At 36.8% G+C, this 19,309-nt stretch overlaps 1 protein-coding gene across 1 annotated transcript; it reads left to right on the top strand.

Annotated features, from left to right (window-relative positions):
- Positions 1-13,075: 13,075 nt before the first annotated feature.
- LOC135200862 (uncharacterized) lies at positions 13,076-18,373 on the top strand. The gene is made up of 5 exons (XM_064229570.1): positions 13,076-13,343; positions 14,770-14,913; positions 15,969-16,061; positions 17,123-17,307; positions 17,730-18,373. The coding sequence occupies exons 1-5, from the start codon at positions 13,252-13,254 to the stop codon at positions 17,783-17,785; spliced, it is 570 nt and encodes a 189-aa protein (XP_064085640.1). The 5' UTR covers positions 13,076-13,251; the 3' UTR covers positions 17,786-18,373.
- The last annotated feature ends 936 nt before the right edge of the window (positions 18,374-19,309 follow it).

Below are 19,309 nucleotides of genomic sequence, written 5' to 3'. Positions count from 1 at the left end.
CAGTTGACAGAGAAACTGGCAACGTCACCTAAAATCTGCGCTTATCCGCAGGCCACCGAAAACAATCTTGTGGATCGCGAATTCGATGTTTTTATGAGATTCAGAAGATTTAAAAAGGTCTGATTACGCCTCGTTGAGGTAACCTAAGCTACTGTTGATATCTACGTGTATATATGTATTAATAGTCTTTTGCAGATGCTTTTGAGAAACCAGCCCTATTCTGTAGACTTGTATCTCGTCTCCCGATTGGCGGGTGTAACTTGGCGGCGTTCGTTACCTCGGGATAAACTGGGAGAGTGACACTACCGATTCTCTCGCAATCCGGTCCCGGAATGACTTACTACTCTTCTCCTCCGATAGCCTATCGTGAATCGATGCTGCTCCTTGACTTAATGATGAGTTACATGCGCTGGACTCGTTCCCTCTTTTCCTGATATTACTCCTGCTGCTACTACTAATACTCTCTCTCTCTCTTCTCTCTCTCTCTCTCTGCTCTCTTTTTCTCCTCTCTCTCTCTCAGACAGCATCCTGTGAAATTCCTCGTAACGACAGCGTAGTCCCGTGCTTAGTCCACTTCCCTGAGGAGTATACATTTAGCCCTACCTAGAAATTTAGGTAGAAAAACAAGATTCCTTTCTCATTCAGCTCGCATTTATCTCTATTTCATTTTTTTTTCTTTACGATTTATTGATTTCCTCTCTTAAGAATAAAGGTGACTATGGAAGACGCATCGTACTTCTCGCTAATTCCATTCGATTTTGCCAAAATCATGTTATTTTTTTCTTGTCTTGGCTTGCCTGCAGCTACCTCCATAAAGAAAACAAATAGTACAACTGTCAAAAAGGTGAAATGAATAAGTCATTGACAGAGGACGACCCGACGGGTAAGTGAGCAAGCCTCTTTCTGGATTAACCAAATGTCAGCCAGCATTCCAGAGCTCTGTGGGTGAATCACGAACGCCTGAGATCATGTGGTTTTTTGAGATCATGGGATTCTCCGGGTGGCCTCAGGGAAGGTTGTTGGTATTTCGCCCTGTAGAAAATCTGTTTAGGGTTACACAAACACTAGAAATCTGGTATTTTGGGGATTTTTTTTTTTTCATATAAAAGTTACTGAGGCTAGTTGTATGAGAGACTAGATGACCTCGTCTAGACCACAGGTTTTGGGGATATGAGAGCAAGGAGGTAGGTGACTGAGGCTAGTTGTATGAGAGACTTGATGACCTCGTCTAAACCAGGTTTGGGGAAATACAAGAACAAGGAGGTAGACATTCGGCCTTCAAAGAAGAAGAAAATGCATAGAAAAAGGGGAAAACAGCCCTAGAGGTTTTTCATTGCGACCCTTACAAAAGACTAGCGTTCAGAATCTTCAGCAGCTGCCCCATGCTGATGTTATCCTAGATCAGGGGTCTCCAAACTTTTCAATGCAAGGGCCACATTATATATTTCCCACATTTATGCGGGCCAAAGGAAAAAAAATCAGTGTCAGTAATTTAATTGCCTCAAATACTACAGTATAAACATGAAAAAATTAAAACATATCTTGTTGAAAAAAATCAGGGTAAACTAAATAGATTCCTGCCTTTAGTTTTATGCAACCAAATTAGATTGACGAATGATACTGACGTTTTGACTTCAAAATTTCATTGAAATCAGGTTCCAGATTAGATGAGCCAATTGTAAGAATTGATTTCAAATGATCATCAGACAAATTTGCTCGATAGTTAGATTTCGCATACTTCATTTTGGAAAATGTTTCTTCACACAAGTATGTTGTACCAAAAATGGACACAAAACTACAAGCAAACTTTATCAAATTTGGAAACTGATCTGGCTGCAGGCATTTATAAAACTCAATCAGATTTCCTTCTCTATACTTATCTTTCAGTCTGTCATCTGCCTGGAGATCAATAATTTCCATTTGAAATTGAGTTGGAAGATTTTCAGCATTGCAGTCAAATGGATTATGAAAGAGCCTGATTTAATTTGCATTGGCATCTAGGTCAGCAAATCGCTCCTGAAACTGTTTTTTCAACTCTGAAATTATTTCATGTGCAAATGAAGAAGGAAATTCAACTTTACTTTCTGCATGAAATTTTTCACAACATGGAAAATGAGCAAAATTCTTAACTTTCACCTGACCTTCAAGTAGCGCAAGTTTTGTTCTGAATGCCTTGACATGAACAAAGTAGTCACTGATCAAATTTGTTTTGCCTTCCAACTTCAGATTCAATTGATTCATATGACCTCTCATCTGCAAAAAATGCCAATTTTCAAATCCATTCACATTCTGATGCCAGTCGTGCGAAAATATTATTTTTTTCAAGGCCACCACACACGGATTTGTTTGCCGGGCCAGAAGAAATTATGTGGCGGGCCGGATGTGGCCCGTGGGCCATAGTTTGGAGAGCCCTGTCCTAGATAATACGCGACGTTACAGCTCCCTGTTGTGTTGCTTAGAGAAGATACCAGCACAGAACATAAGTTCATATCTTTCGTAGGATACCTTGAATCCCGCAAATCTGACAAAAGCTGCAGTAACTCCCACGTTCTTACACAGTCCTATATTCGGTTTTTTTCCTTCTGTCCACCGGCCTGTGGTGTTTGCGTATGGTAACACTGCATCTCGGGCTTTAGATAGTTACATTTGTAAGTGTTTACATAATAAAAATATGGAATGTTTGTCCATATATATAAAAGACTAAAACTAAAGAGGTCAACCAGATTGCTTGCAGGAATGTGATCAGACTAGAGACGCTAAAGATGATGTATACAATAAAAGTAGGCTAAGATAACATGCCGTCACCTGTAGTCATTCATTTGTTTATAAACTCTAGTCCAAGCTCCCTGCTTGAGACAACTACCCCGACCTATAATTCAAACGGCCTACGTGATCTGTAGCGTGTCTCATTTGATTGTATGTTCATATGTTCGAGCTACTATCTGCTTCCTTCATAACTTGTAACAGAGATGGTAGACGAGCAGAATAGAGTTAGCTATCGTCATTAGAAGACCTGTACCTCTTTACCTAAGCTTTATCATGTAGAGAGAATAGAATTAGCCATCATCATTGGCAGAAGCGATCAAGCTATCGTCATTAGAAGACTTGTACAATCATACCTGATCTTCACCATGTAAAACTTCAGAAGAATATATATATTTTTATACTTCGTGTTTTCTACAAGAACCTCCTCACCGAATCATCATGAGTTTAACACATCGTCGTCCTAACCAAAGAAGATAATACCGACTTCGTAAGTGATCTACAAACCCCAAGACACTCCCATGAAGATGGAAGTGCAATACCAACCGACTTAGCGTAAGATTATCGCAAGTCTAACATTACCTCATAGGGCGCCTTATTATACAAGGCAACAGCCCTAAAAGTGGTGGCAAGCGTACCAGAAGGACTCTACAACTTCTCCGAAGATAAACCAGAATAATAAATCATGAAGTCAACGACGACGAAAGCAGCAGATTCTTCAAGCAACCTAGTATCATCGTTTAGTGAGCGACTTCAGAAAACAACAAGAACTCTTCACCGACGACGAAAAGCAAGAGTTTCTTCAGGCAACTTAGTATCATCGTTTTAGTGAATAACTTCAAGAAACAAACCCGACGTGTCCTTTTTCCTACGGCAACGCAAGCTTCGTCTCTCATTAGATTCATTCAAGAAAACATCGTTAGTGAGCGTTTCCAGCACTTCAAGAAACAAACCGAACACGTCTGCAGCATCGGATCTTTCAAGGGCTCGAATCATCGAAACAACGCGCACGGGGGAAACTAAAGCCAAACCAGGTCATCCGCTAAATAGAGAAGGAGGCCCGGCCTGGCCGTGTCGTTATCGGAACACCGTGACTTCCCACAAAAGCAAGCTAAGTACAATTTTTTATTCATTTGGAGTAACTTTGAGTGTTTCCTTTGCAGGTCAAATTTCGTTATTCCTGTGGCTGAAGTTACGAGACATTCTTAATCTTACTTTTTTACAGAAATTATCTACATCATTGAGATTTCGCTACTGCGAGTTTTTATCTTTGAGTGTCTGTTTCCAGAAGTTCTACTGAAATATCATAATCATATAATATGTTAATTTTATCATTTTGGGTGATTATTAATCCCTTACGTAACAAATCATATTAAACAGTGAATATGCGTTTACGCAGGGGACGTCTGTATTTATACAGATGCATGGACAGGGTCGTTAGGCACCGTAGTGATTAGAAAAACAACACACAAAACAAGCGGAACACCCGTACAAATCTAGATAAATTAGAGGTAACACTATTTCGGGTCATGACAATAAATGCTCCTTTGCAAAGTCCCGATCGCAGTTTTAGCCTTGAGTTTTTTGAGTTATATAAAATATCGAACCTCAATGACTCAACTTAACTTTAAAAATACGGCTGGATTGCAAGGAATAACATGTCTGTAAAAAACTTTCATTAGGCTAAATGCGCTGACCAGGATCCCTCACTATTTCAAATTTTAGCAAAGAATGAAGTACAAACAGTTAATATTGAATGCAGTAGAGATAACTTGTCTTAATAGTAATCGCTCAGTTCCTAATAGTTCGTCATTCATTGCTTTATACGTTACCAGCAACATAATGTTAAAAACACACAATTTTTACGTTGCCGATGGTAATAAAGAGAAGGATCCTAATTATTACAAAAAGAAATAGAAACAGTAGCCCGTTCAGAATCAAACAAGCAAACTCGGTGACTGTGTCACCTAGTCAAGCGGTCAAGGTCAGTCAAAACTGCCGAAGTGTTCAAAGCATAGCAAATTCCACACAATAAGCGACTCTAGCAGAGTGGGGAAAAGTGATGTTGGATCAATTATGCCATACCTTTTATTTTTATGCCCATACCTTTTTGAATTAAAAAGGATTTTTCCTATGAATCACACGACCGTATCAAGTAATCAGAGCAGGTTCTAGTAATTTTAATACAATAAGTTATTATAAGTAGTGGTGGATTAAGCCCAACTGTACGCGCCGTAAAAATTAGAATATCTTGTTTTATTTCTTTAGTACACATAATATCCTGTATTTACGGACTCACCGTCTGTTGTTCGAACTTCCCTAATGAGAAGTCTGGATAAGCGAGCGCTTACAGATACCTCTATAGTTATAAAAAACATTGATCTGTATCTAGTGTAATTGTAATATCCATCTAGGGGTATACAAAATATTATCTTACATCCTGCAAAATAAGGCGTGTTTATCAAAGGAAAATCCTATAAACCTTCAAACATATTAAAATCCGTTTGAACAAAAATGAGACAGTTAATCAAATAATAACTTATATAAAGGAACTATACAATTTATCTTATAAATCGTAACATTGTTCAAATGACCCAACAGAATTCTCCCACAACCGCAGTCGCACTTTGCACGCAAAATCTCGAGAAGCATGCACCCTCGAATGTCTTAGTGCGTGTAAAAAGACTTTGCTGGGAAATGAAATTTTAATCCTTCCCGACACTCTGAAATATAACGATTTCCGCGAACAAAGCTCTAGACACGGTTGACTCGCAGCAACAAGTTAATATAGTAATCCACAAAAACCTATACATATAAATATCGCATTTTTTATTGTTGCTAATTTTTAATCCCGCCCAATCAGTCGTAGATGAATCTCCCTTATACTCTATCTAAAGTAATATCCGTAAAGTCATTCAAGCAGAGGTGATTCAGCAGAAACTTTTTTTTTTTTTTTATCTTTTATCTGAATACCAGGAAGTTTCTCCACTAGCGAGTGATCTCTGGGAAAAAAAACGGATGTAATTTAACACAAAATAAGGTCTAAGGACAAACATAAAGCTATATACGTACCTTCGTATAGACTCTCAATGCAATTTCAACATAGAGATAAATGACGAAGTTGAAATATGTTAGTAATAGGAGCCATTAGGAAATCAAATAGCCCATATAATTTTCCCTCAAAACGTCATGCCATAAAAGATCGGACTTGGCGTACCTGCGTAGATTTCTGTCGCTTAAACAAGGAAACGACTCCCGATAGTTTCCAGTGCCATGTACCGACGACATCTTATCTCTGTTAGGTTAGAATAAATTTTTCACCAGCTTGGACTTACTTAAAAGCTTTTACCTGATACCATTACCTAAGTGATTGTACCTCATACACCGTTTTCAGCACACTCAGGGGACATCATCAATTTTTTACGTATGCCTCCGGCTTACGTTGCGCCCCAATTACAATATAGTGTTTGGAGACTTTTAGGGGATAACCTACATGCCTATAAGGATGATCTTGTAATCTTTTCTAATACCTTAGAAGTACATTCACATAAACTAGAGCTAGTCTCAGAGTAAAATATCTAAATGTGAGTTTTTTAAAACCGAACATGTTTATCTAGGTTTTATGTGTCTTGTCAAGGTCTTAAAGTAGTCCATGGTAAGGTGTCGGCTATTCATAACTTTCCGGTACCTATTAACGTAAAAGGGGGATACAGCACTTTGGTGCTGTAGTGGGTATTACAATCGTATGTAAATATGTAACTCTTCAATCATGACAGCTCCTTTAACAGATCTTACGAAGAAGAGCGTAGATTTATTATGGTCTAAAAAGCATCAACAGGCGTTCGATATCTTAAAAGCGGAATAATGCAGCTCACCTAACTTAAAAATCCCTGATTTAAATAAGGAAATTTTTTTTTATTGCAACAGACGCCTCAGACCAAGGGGTAAGAGGGGTACTACTTCAGTAATATGATAAACAGTTTTCCTATAGCTTTTTATTCACGTAAACTAAATGCCCTCTGAAAGTAAATATACAGTAATAGGCAAGGAAGGGCTAGGTATAACTCACTAGTACATTTTAAGTTCATAATCTATGGCAATCCTGATAAAGTCCTTACTGAACATGAGTCCTTTACCGAGTTTTTCAAAGGCTTTAATCACAGTCCAAAAGGAACTCGGTGACAAATGATCATTCAGGTCTTTGGAGCCAAGATAAGATATCTACCTGGGAAGCAAATATCATAGCTGACGCATTATCCCGCAATCCCGCACCATACAGCAAAGAACCATTAATTGGACTAAAAGATATAGAAACATCCGTGCCTATTGTTAAAACCGTATCTAAACAAGAAAATTCCTTAACCCAAGAGATCGCGAGCATTGAATATCTGGGTTGGAGCGCAGAACTGTTACAAACTGAACAAAGCAAGAGTCAACAGACATAACCCAAACAATAAACACTTCGAACGGAAACAGAGTCAGCAGCAATAAACACCAAACAATAAACACTTCGAATGGAAACAGGGTCAGCGGCTAAACAAAAACAATAAACACTTCGAGCAGAAACCCTAAAGCAAAAGTATATTTAAAGTATGTGTATCAGAATAATGTAATCAAATGTAATATTATATGTAGGTCCGTGACGAGGAAAACCCGAAGAACACAGCAGATGACTAACGACCAGGTAGTAGTAATAATCTCTTTCATACCAATCGTCATAAACTGGTTGCATTCCGTCATCCAGGGTTCCCTACTATGTCACAGAAAGCCAAATCACTGTTTTACTGGCCTACAATGCTTACAGATATAAAAAGCACATAACTGATTGTAACACGTGTCATGAAAACAAGGGACACACTAAGACACCTGTCAGTTAAGGGCCTATCCTGTACCAAATCAATCCTTGAAAGAATATACGTAGAATTATTACAGAATTACGAGTCTGACAGAGGGAATGAACACTTCTTAGTGTTAATAGTTCCTTGACACGTTATATAGAATTAATAGCACCTATGAAAAAACAAACACCAGGGCCGCAATTGAGTGCGTTAGGAATATTTATGAGTGCTAAATCAGTAAACATGGAATTCAACACATGATAATCTGACTCGGGTGGTGTAAATCAATAATCTCCTTAACTCGTGTGAATTCCTTTCCATTAAGAAAACCAATAATATATTTTATCACCCAGAGTCAATCGGTTTGGTAGAATAACGGATAATTAAATAGGAAGTGTCAATGTCTTACGAGTTACAACTCGTGATATTGGATCCGAACTGGATTATAGCAGTTCTCGCGGTTTTAAATACCTTTATCATTTATATCTTGTATCTATAGAATTGATGCCGCAAGTAGCCTTATACGGTACGCCGCTAGAACACTTTTCCACATATTCAACTCAACCTTTAATTTATCAAATATATATAAAAAATTATATAAATAAATAAATATAAAAAAATAAATAAATATGGATACAAGTGGAGTCAATAATAATCACTCCGTAAGAAGTCGGAAGGGTTACAAATTATAATAAAAAAGGAATCACGATAAAATCAAATAAGCAAAACGTAACCATAGGTTAATTAAATATCCAAATATATATGCGTAAAGATTTGAACTCAAACTTAACGCTTTAGTAATGACAAATAAGCTAAAAGTTCAAACACATCAAAACCTACTGACATATTGTCTGTCCCGGTGATTTATATTCGTAGTCAATGAAAAAAAAATAATAATAATAATAAATAATAAAATAATATGAAATAAAAGAGATTTTAAAGTCAAGAAGTCTAGAAGTTGAAAATCTATATCTATGATGCGAATAATCTTATACAGGCAAACAGTATATATAAAAATTTTGTATGGAAACCTTTTTTCATTAGTTTGAATAAGGAATATTTAATTTAACATAATCATGCAGATTTCCAACATGAAACTAATATATTGTTCAATTTGGTACTGTTTTTTTTCAGACATTCTTCTCATGTGGGTCGAGTATTAAAAAACAAAAATTTATCCTAAAGTCGTATTTATTACAGCAAGTAACGTAACTCTTAGCTGGCTGAGAGCAATCTCCTGCCAAGTGACGACGTCATCATTGCCGTATCAGCATTTGTTCCTTTTAACCTCAATAATCTGCTTACACAGGCTTCATCTGTGTGTCGTCTCTGCTTGCGAAGCAGATTGACTGGAGAAAGGAATGCTTAGCCCGAACTTCTCATGGGCAAGGCAGACGTGTCTATCCGTATGCGCAATGCAACTTTAGTTAAGGAGTTGCAATCATTTTAAAATTAATAACAAAATAAGCAAATAGAATTTCTATAACAACAAAATGAATTAATTTTTTCTGAACCTCATAGACGATTTAGAAGTATCAAGATATGTATATGAAATATTTACTTGCAACATTAGCCTATTACAATTCAAGTAAAACATTCATGGGAAACTGTCACATTTTCTTGAAAAACCCAAAGTTTATTTAGAAATTAGTTACATAGTGGGTTTTTTCGTTGCATCTCCTACCTATTAATAAAGTTTTTAAAATTAACCTCAGAGGATGCGCGCGAGAAAATTGAATATGAAACTTTTGTTAGGGGCACATAGGATCAGATTTTATCACAACTTAATTTCAGTTAGCATAGAGAAATACCAGAATCATGATTAATCTTCTCTTTGACTCTTATGTTGCCTGGCAATCTTACAAATAGCTCCGTTTTTCCACTTCTTTGTCTAGTAATTTACTACCGGTAATATCGAATTTTCTTTGGGATTCGTATTGATATCTGTTTATTTTTTTTATAATTATGGATATTTTTACAGTCATCATAGACCTGGATAGGTTCACTCATTGTTAATGCCAGGGATAAAAAAGTTTGTACAGCGGACTCTTTTGAATTCCAAAATATCAGCGAATTCATGTGGGTTAAGTCTGGTCTAAATGGCTCTCTCCCCTCCCCTGTATTTGGATGTCGTCTGAATTTACTTTGCCCTTGTGACAAGTATAATTTCACTTGCAGGCTGATTAATGGAACCTGGTTACAGTATCCTGCAGTGCGAGAGTTTCACATCGCAACTTCAAAAAATCGTTCGTCGCAGCGGGGACGACTACAGTCAAGTAACAACCGCCTACAATGTGAAAGGAATTTCATGGACTTCTTCGACCGACACCGTATCTCGTCGTTAATCTCGTTTTAATGCGGAACGCTCCGGCGGCTGTCGGAATTGACTACAAAAGGGACATACTTCCAACAAATTACGACCCGAAGGATATTCAACTCTACTTTGCTGGCGAAGGACTCGTGCTGGGGATGATTTTTATTCATCGCGAACGTAATCGTGTAGCTTAGGATGCAGAGAATAAGTATGAGCGCAAAATAGAACGTTGGACCCGCCCAGGCAAATTTTCCCCTTGTTTTAACCTTGTGAAATTGGCCCTTTCATTTGGCTATAGGTGGTTGTCTGGAACTGTGTAATGGACGAAAAGTTGTTCGAAAGCTAGTTAAAAGTGAAGTAGTATAACCCCGGTCATGTATCCTATATATATAAAGTATCATGTATCCTATATATAAATGATCATAAATAACAGAATCGAAACATATTTTTGCATGTACGCACTAGGAATCTATATATAAACGATCATAAATAATGGAATCGAAATATATCTTTGCGTGTACGCAATAGGAATCTATTTAAAGTGCACATATATTAATCATAATTATATGAAATCCATATACATATGTACAAACAAATCAGGTAGCCTATAATCAATCTGTTACCTTTTATCTTACCAATATCTGCAGTTATATATGAGTTAGTATATGGATTAATGAATCAGATATATAACATTTAGCATAAAAATCAACGAATCAATCAGCATAAACATTAATACTTTTATCAATTCATATATGAAATTTTTATCAGTTTAAAATATGATTTTTATCATGTTAATCTTCATTCTATGCAATTGTCAGAGTACGTTAGTATTTTCTGTAGCATATGTATCTTAATGAGATGAAGTGAAAAAACTGTATCATTATATATCACGTGATCACTATTATTTACCAATATCATTGTTTTATATTTTATTACTTGAATCAATTCATGTCACAATGAATTTTTTATTTACTTATATATATATATATTCACATAGTGTCTGTATCACACTCCTATAAGTCAAATGCAAGTCAAGTTTGAGTAATATTCAGTAGTTGGTTTTGGTAGCTGACCGAGCTAATGTAAGTGTTTACATAATAAAAATATGGAATGTTAGTCCATATATATAAAAGACTAAAACTAAAGAGGTCAACCAGATTGCTTGCAGGAATGTGATAAGACTAGAGACGCTAAAGATGACGTATACAATAAAAGTAGGCTAAGATAACATGCCGTCACCTGTAGTCATTCATTTGTTTATAAACTCTAGTCCAAGCTCCCTGCTTGAGACAACTACCGCGACCTATAATTCAAACGGCCTACGTGATCTGTAGCGTGTCTCATTTGATTGTATGTTCATATGTTCGAGCTACTATCTGCTTCCTTCATAACTTGTAACAGAGATGGTAGACGAGCAGAATAGAGTTAGCTATCGTCATTAGAAGACCTGTACCTCTTTACCTAAGCTTTATCATGTAGAGAGAATAGAATTAGCCATCATCATTGGCAGAAGCGATCAAGCTATCGTCATTAGAAGACTTGTACAATCATACCTGATCTTCACCATGTAAAAACTTCAGAAGAATATATATATATTTTTTATACTTCGTGTTTTCTACAAGAACCTCCTCACCGAATCATCATGAGTTTAACACATCGTCGTCCTAACCAAAGAAGATAATACCGACTTCGTAAGTGATCTACAAACCCCAAGACACTCCCATGAAGATGGAAGTGCAATACCAACCGACTTAGCGTAAGATTATCGCAAGTCTTACATTACCTCATAGGGCGCCTTATTATACAAGGCAACAGCCCTAAAACATTTAGCTTACATTCAACAATAATAACAATATCCTATTTCGAATATTAACGGTGTAATTCGCATACAGTAAATTAAAACCAAAAAACACAACTTCACTTGCAAATGTACACCCAGATATCCTTTTATTTACCTTTAAAACTTACACATAGCGTAACTATCTAAAGCCCGGACGCAGTGTTAGCATACGCCAAACACCACAGGCGGGTGGACAGATGAAATCGACAGAGTATAGTTTTTCTTGCCACTGGAAGAGGCAGTGGGGGCTCTGTAGACAATGGCAACTGCCGGAGTCCATAGATCTAACTTGAGAGAGCATGCCAAAGATATCCTTGTGGTGGTCATCAGCTTGGAACAATAACAAGATTCGACCATGCTGAGGTGCCCAAGGTGCGTGCAAGCAGTAAACATTAATGCTTGCAGGCACTATTCCTCTTTTATTTATATTTCATATTTGACGCTCTCTCTCTCTCTCTCTCTCTCTCATCTCTCTCTCTCTCTCTCTCTCTCTCTCTCTCTCTCTCTCTCTCTCTCTCTCTCTCTCTCGTTATTTGTTAGATCTAAATGCTTCAGGATAAAGGTTTAAATAATAATATTATATAATATATATATAATTTATATATAATATATATATAGATATAATTTTATTTATATATATATATATATATATATATATATATATATATATATATTATTCCAGTTGTAGTAGTACGTTAATCTGTGGTTTTGTAATTCTGCTGTCATGAGACTTAAGCCTCTGTTACGTTGAACGAATATGGTCCCTTATATAATGTATAAGAACCACCTGAAATGCTTAGTAGTTTTAATGACAGACATGTAAAGAAACAATAGGAAAGAAGAATGAACGATGAACATTTCCTTGTGATGTTTTTTGTAATAATGAGAAGGTATTCGGCACTTCATTTTTTCTGAAATCTTCAGATAGTCATCATATGTCTTTTCAGTTCTTATGTAACTTACTTATAAACATCAAGCTTCCCATTTGTTGCAGATGAATATATTTCCCTTATTCACTATCACCCATCCTTCCTTTATTTCCTTCTCTACTTCTATCAGTATTCGTAGGGTAGCTGTCAGCAATTACATCCTGTAAATACTAGAAGAAGAAGTGTGTTGACATATGGATGCGCGTTCAATGGTGTAGCCACAACTGTAAATATGTTTTGGGATGTTGTTTGCCAAATTTATTAAAGTAATGCTTCAGTGTAGGCAAATACGTTATTGATGAACATTCATTTAGTATTTTGTTGTTGTTTTAATTTTTATAGGTCGTTATTGTTGTACATACATTCGTTAAAATTTAGAATGCTGTTTTTAGTCGGTAAAAGATATTATGAACGTGGCGAATGCTAGCGATTGATAAATATTTAAAGGCTTGTAGGGCGTACAAGCTGTCATTCCCTTACAAATTCAATCTGTGGTCGTGTAAGCCTTTCGGAAATTAGGTTTCAATGTTTTAAGAATAATTAGTTTGTAATTTATATGCGGGAAACATGGTGCACAAAAAATCTACGTATCGACTTATGTTCAAAAATTATGATTCTGAAGTGAGGAAGACTGTCTGGGAAGAAAACAATTCACTCAGGTAAGCAGTCTTTCAGGTTAAAATTCAAATAGACTAGTAGTCCTATGCATTTATTTCTTCAATGGCATACATAGGTATATCTCCACAGATAGGTAGTACCGAGGTGTATTGACTAGCTAACTACAAGCTGTAGTATTAATTTGAGCCTAGGCTAGGGTAAGGTAGCCCTATGTCACTGACTTGCAAGGTTAAGCTAGCAAGTGTTGTAAACTAAACTTAAGTTTAACCTGTTGCATAGTCAAGTTTATGTATAAGCCAAAGTTACCTTTCACATATTTGCACCCTATTATTATCTACTAGGGTAGTGACATTTTGTTTGATTAAGTTTAGGGTAAATGACCAAACGGCGACATAGCGGCCACGTCTCTCGGAACGCAGGCACTTCCTGAAAAAGTGCTTGAATTATGCCAATAGTATTTCGTAATTTAGGAGAAAACACTTACTTTGAGAGGAATGTAGAGGCCTAGGTGTGCTGCCAGGATGGCCCACAACTCTTGACTGATGCTCATGGCAGTGAATTCAATTACCTTTCAGGAAGGTGGCCGCATTCCAGGATCGGTGGTCGCTATGTCGCCACTCAGTCATTTACCCTATTTTAGCTTAGTCTAGTCTGGTAGTCTGATAGCCTAACAATTTTGGTTGTCTTGTGAATTACAGGCTAGAAAACAATAAAGTGGATTTCACATGTATAGCTTACCTTTGAGAAACAAAGAAAGTAGGTGTATGTGATGTGGTAACAGACCCATGTGGCTAGGTAGTTTTTTTCATGACCAATTTTAGTTTTCTGTAAAAGAAAACTATTGTGCAAGTTTTTTCTGTCCATCTGCCATTAGCTAGATCTTAAAAACTATTAAGGCTAGAGGGCCACAAATTGCTGTTAACCATCCACCCTCCAATCCTCAGATTCATTTGACATGCTCATATATTAGCAAAGACATTCTAAACTGTCATATGGCATAGTATATATATTATCTTAACTGTCAAATTTGTTTAGTTGTGACCCTCAGAAAATAAAGTCTAGTTTTTTCTTGAGAGACATGATATTTTTGGTTCATTGGATATCAAGAAGAGCTTATAGTACAATCTTTGGGCTGCAAATTTCTTGTTGTTGCTCTTAATGTAATTCCATTCAGTTTGGTTTCAATTTTTTACAACATATTTATTTCTACCATAGTCCTAAGAGTTGCATAAATTTAGTGAAACTGACTTGGTAATACAGTATACATAGATTTTTATGAAGTTTTATGAACATTCTTATTAATTTTACCAGAGATATTCTTTATGAAGTTCTTGTATTGATGTCCTTTTGATGTATATTAAAAATTATTAAATTGATCTTTGCCTAATTTTTTTTGTAGTCCAAATCTGCCAGCTGTGTATAGTAATGCATTTATACAGTAAAACTTTTACAAGCCCTTATTTATAGATTAAGAAGAAGAGAAGAAGAAAGGTCACATCATAAGATAGAGGAGGACAACAGTTGTTGTGATTGTGACTCTTCGGATGAGGAAATCATTAGACCTCCCAAAACCCTAATGAAAAATGTCAGCGTACAAAGTCAGCCAGAAGCGTAAGTCCTTTAAAGTTTGTGGTAAGCTAATTACTTTTTACTGTAGGTATAGTAAATGAATGGTTAAAGACACTTTCAAATTCCTATGTCTGATATTGAAATCAGCACAATCACATGAGCAGTAGACATAAATTTCTCTCTCAAACTGGGATCATACTGAGGACTCTCAAGTGACAGGCAAGGGTGAAGCCCTTTGGGCTTTGGTCTCGATGTGAGGCAGAAATTTATTTGATTGTTAACTATGCTGTGATGACTTGGGAAAACATACTATAGTACCACTTTATCTTGTAAATTTTCCTTTTCACAAGAGCTTTTGAGTACCTCAAGGGAAGCAATCTAAGTTTGATTTAAGTATTCATTACAATTGCATGCCCTGCATGAGTGCCTCAGGTTTAATACTTAATATGTGAGAATATTTTGTTCATGACATTTATACCTAATAGATCTTATTAAGTGTAATTTATTATCTGTTGGCTGACATGCATGACATAAGGGATAAATGCATTATTGATTTCAATTTTTATCCATGTATATTGTTATTACAGTACTTCATAGGAAACTTAGATCAGCAATTATACTTTATGATTATAAACTTTGAGTTTTACTTACAGTATATCATAATGCTCATTTGTGTGCATTAAAACTAAAGCACAAGTGAAAGAATAGAACCCTGTAATTTGAATGGACTTGTAAGATTTAAGTAAATGGTTAGGCTGTTTCCTCTTAATTTGTACTTGAACCTTCAAATCCCAGAACTGTTGTTAAAGGAGGACTAAAGTATCAAGGGTTGTAATATGCAGGGAAAGGTTGGTTGAAGACCCTCTGCAAGAAAGTGGAATTGAATATGATTGTTGTATAAGCTGCATTCAAAATGTATTTTTTGTCTTCTCAATCCTAATTGCCCTTATCGTAACTGATATCTATATTTTGATTATGAGCATAATGACTTACTTAATAACAATTACAGCAAATTTGAGCTAATTATTGCTGATATATGATCCAGATGAAGTCTTGTGTATATAGTAATTTTGTCTAATTAAACTTTATGTTCGCAGATTCCATCAAGAAGTATCAGTAGCACAATCAGATCAAAAGAAGGTTCTTCCAAATGTACCACGTCTCCATTTTTCGCCAGATGATTCCCCAAGGTAGATTTGTTTCATTCATTGCAGAATCCCATTCTTGTATTTTTTTATGTATATATGGAATTATTCTACCTAAACAACTTATATTCATTTGTTTTTAGTTTAAGGTCTATAAAGGATGAATGATGGAAAGTATGTACGTATTATATTTCTGAAAGTTTTGCTTGCAAAAGATCATCTATATGAAAAGCCATGGATTCTCTAGCCATTGTGTTGTGTCTACGCTATCCTTCTTGCTTCATACTAATGCAGTAGACTTTTTTTTTGCCTCATGCAGTTAAGTGCTGTTTCTCACATGTCGAAAGTTTTGTTTTACCCAGTTCCTCTCCCATGCTTGCTGTGTCCAAGTTGTCTGGCAGTTCTACCCAAGGCCGTTCTGGTGCTACTCATCTATACCTGATGCTGCTTATGCAGACCAGTTACACAGAGAGTACTTAGGCACTTCCTAATGAGTTTTTTCTTCAGAAGCACTTGTAATGCTTGATGTCAGTGATTCCACACCTTCCTCTGCCTCTGCTTATGTTTAGGCCCCAGAACCAAGTCAAGGAGTTTCTTGTTGCCAGATAAACTGATTCTTGTTGCAACTGAGTCAGAGATTCAGAGAGGAGCCACATGCAGAAGAAGGCTTTAAAACGTTACAAGGGAAAGCAAAGAACAATGCCATGTGTATTAGTCTTGGGCCAAAATGAGCAAGAAAATGGGTTTGGGGCAGATGAAATAGTTACAAGGGCAAGTTTAGGTGTAGGGATAAATTTTTACTAAAGAAATTTTGTCAGAATCTTCATCATTGTAGATGTGTCCAGTTATCAAGGTTTTAAAGAAAGCAATTTACTAAATATAATTTAATTGTGATTTTTGTGGTACAGTAAATACTTCAGGGCGACCCTGTGAGAGTATTAGTTTGGGCTCGGGGTCTGGTTAAACCACCTAATAATAATGTAAAACAAATTTGAGGAACAATATATCTGAGTGATGTCTGAGTGCCAACTGATGTGAAGGAGTGCATCCTTAAATATACGTATCTTTATTTTGTATTTTCTTTGAATTCCTTGTGTACTTTGCAGGCAACAGAAGGAAGCTGTTCATTATGAGAGTGATACTAAAGATACTAAAGAAGATTTGAACCCACAGTATTTAATGCCGACAAGTGATCCAGAACAAAGTGAGCCTAAAGACCTGTCAAGGAATAGCAGACAGTTAGGTGTCATGCGATCTCGATCTCAGGAGAGAGAGTATGACCTTCTACCAGGTAATTATTTATTAAGAATGTTTTTGATTTTGTACAAATGAGTTTTGTTGAAACCAAGTTGTTTCTTTAACATATTTGATGAAGTTTAAATTATTTTACTTACCATCTTTATTAAGTTTTATTATAAGTTGTGAGGAGGACATCACTTGTGTTTAATCATACAGTGAAGCATGCATTTTGGCAGTGTAAGTGGTAGATTTTCAGACATCTCATATGTACTAATTCAGGGTATTTTGTCATTCATGAAGGACTAAGTCATGTTATAGAAGAACAAGCGGGCTGTTAAGTCAAGAATATTAGCCTGCTTTGATGAAGGTAGAAATTGCTTCATGTCTAAACCTAACTTATGAATAAACTTTTTGAATATTTTTTCTGCTTATTCTTTACTTATCTTCAAAACTAAAAACTTGTTTTGCCAACAGTATCAAAAGAATCAGAAGCACGGCAAGGTCAGCATCTTCGTCAAAGGCCAAACTAGTGAGAAGTCATAGATACCCATACACGTCTCAGCTGTCAAGAACACTGAGGAAGAATTTTCATGACAGTGATAAAAAGTTAATTTACTTACCTGTTGGAAGTGGGCAAGTTGTTCGCTCTATAGGTGATCAGACATCGTTTAACGTTCATCTGAATAAGGAGCAGGTGAATAAAAGCTTTTACATTCTTGATAGTACATATATTTATATGGAAACTGAATGCATTCCATTTTGTACAGTACAGTAGTACCTCAAGATACGAAAGGCTCAACTTACGAAAAACTCAAGATACGAAAGCCAATGCGAAAAATTTAACGGCTCTACATACGAAAAGTTTTCAAGATACGAAAGGTTTCTGAAAGTCCGAGATTCGCCCGGATAACAATTTTGAAACTCACGCCGCGCGCCGCCTTCTTAGGACTAGTAGACTCGCCACCATCCTCCTGCTCTCCCATTGGTTCCTGATGCTAGTCCACTACATGAAATCCTTCTCTCCTATTGGACAGCATCCCTCCCAGCATGCATCTTATACTTATACGTGGTGCGTACCTATCTCGGCCTCTTCGTACCAACATCTTTATCGTACGCACACGGCATTCGTTCGGTCCAACGATTTTGTTTAGTAACGTAAATTCATTAGTGATTTCGTTGCAGTACTATTATCGTGTTGTGCAAAAACTTTATTGTGTTACTTATACATAAATTACGTACAAGATAACGTAGTCTTGGGTCCCAAGAAAGTTGAAATTCACGGAAAGAAGTGCATGCTCTCTTTGGAGACAAAGATGGAGATCATCAAGAAGTACGAAGCTGGTATGCGATTGAGTGTGATCGCAAAGGAATACGGCCGTAATCCGTCGACAATAGGCACCATCATCAAACAGAAGGATGCCATCAAAGCAGCTACACCGTCGAAGGGCATCACTATTTTGTCCAGCAAGAGGAGCCACGTGCACGACGAGATGGAACGGCTGCTCCTCGTCAGGATAAAAGACAAAGAAATCGCTGGCGATACAGTAATGGAGACAGCAATCGCCCACAAGGCCAGCGCTATTTTCGGCGATTTGATTGCGCAGGCGGAAGACGACAGAGGGGAAGGGACTTCAACGCAAACCCCAGAGTTCATGGCTTCACATGGCTGGGTTCGAGAAATTCTGTAAACGGACTGGCATCCATGTTCGGTGGTGTGTCGGGGAGGCTGCAAGCTCGGACACGAAAGCGGCCGAAGCATTTAAGAAAACTTTTGACGAGAAGATAACCAAGGAAGGCTACAGTTCTCAGCAAGTCTTCAATTGTGATGAGACTGGCCTTTTTTGGGAACAAAAAATGCCCCTCTGTGCTGGACGTACATCACGGAGGAAGAGAAGAAGCTACCCAGGCATAAGCCTATGAAAGACAGGCTTACGCTCGCACTTTGTTCAAACGCCAGTGGGGGATTGCAAGGTGAAGCCCCTACTGGTTGTATCATTCCGAGACTCCTCGAGCCTTCAAGGCCCACAAAGTGCTGAAAGAGAAGCTTCCAGTGA

The sequence above is a fragment of the Macrobrachium nipponense genome, chromosome 27 (genome assembly GCF_015104395.2).
Source record: "Macrobrachium nipponense isolate FS-2020 chromosome 27, ASM1510439v2, whole genome shotgun sequence".
In the NCBI taxonomy this organism is placed as follows: Eukaryota; Metazoa; Arthropoda; class Malacostraca; order Decapoda; family Palaemonidae; genus Macrobrachium; species Macrobrachium nipponense.
This window is presented reverse-complemented; position numbering and strand designations above follow the sequence as displayed.

Coding starts and splice junctions, on each gene's coding strand:
- LOC135200862 (XM_064229570.1), top strand. CDS start 13,252: ATGGTGCACAAAAAATCTACGTATCGACTTATGTTCAAAAATTATGAT. Junction 13,344..14,769: donor GAAGAAAACAATTCACTCAG/GTAAGCAGTCTT, acceptor CCTTATTTATAG/ATTAAGAAGAAGAGAAGAAG. Junction 17,308..17,729: donor AGAGTATGACCTTCTACCAG/GTAATTATTTAT, acceptor TTTTGCCAACAG/TATCAAAAGAATCAGAAGCA.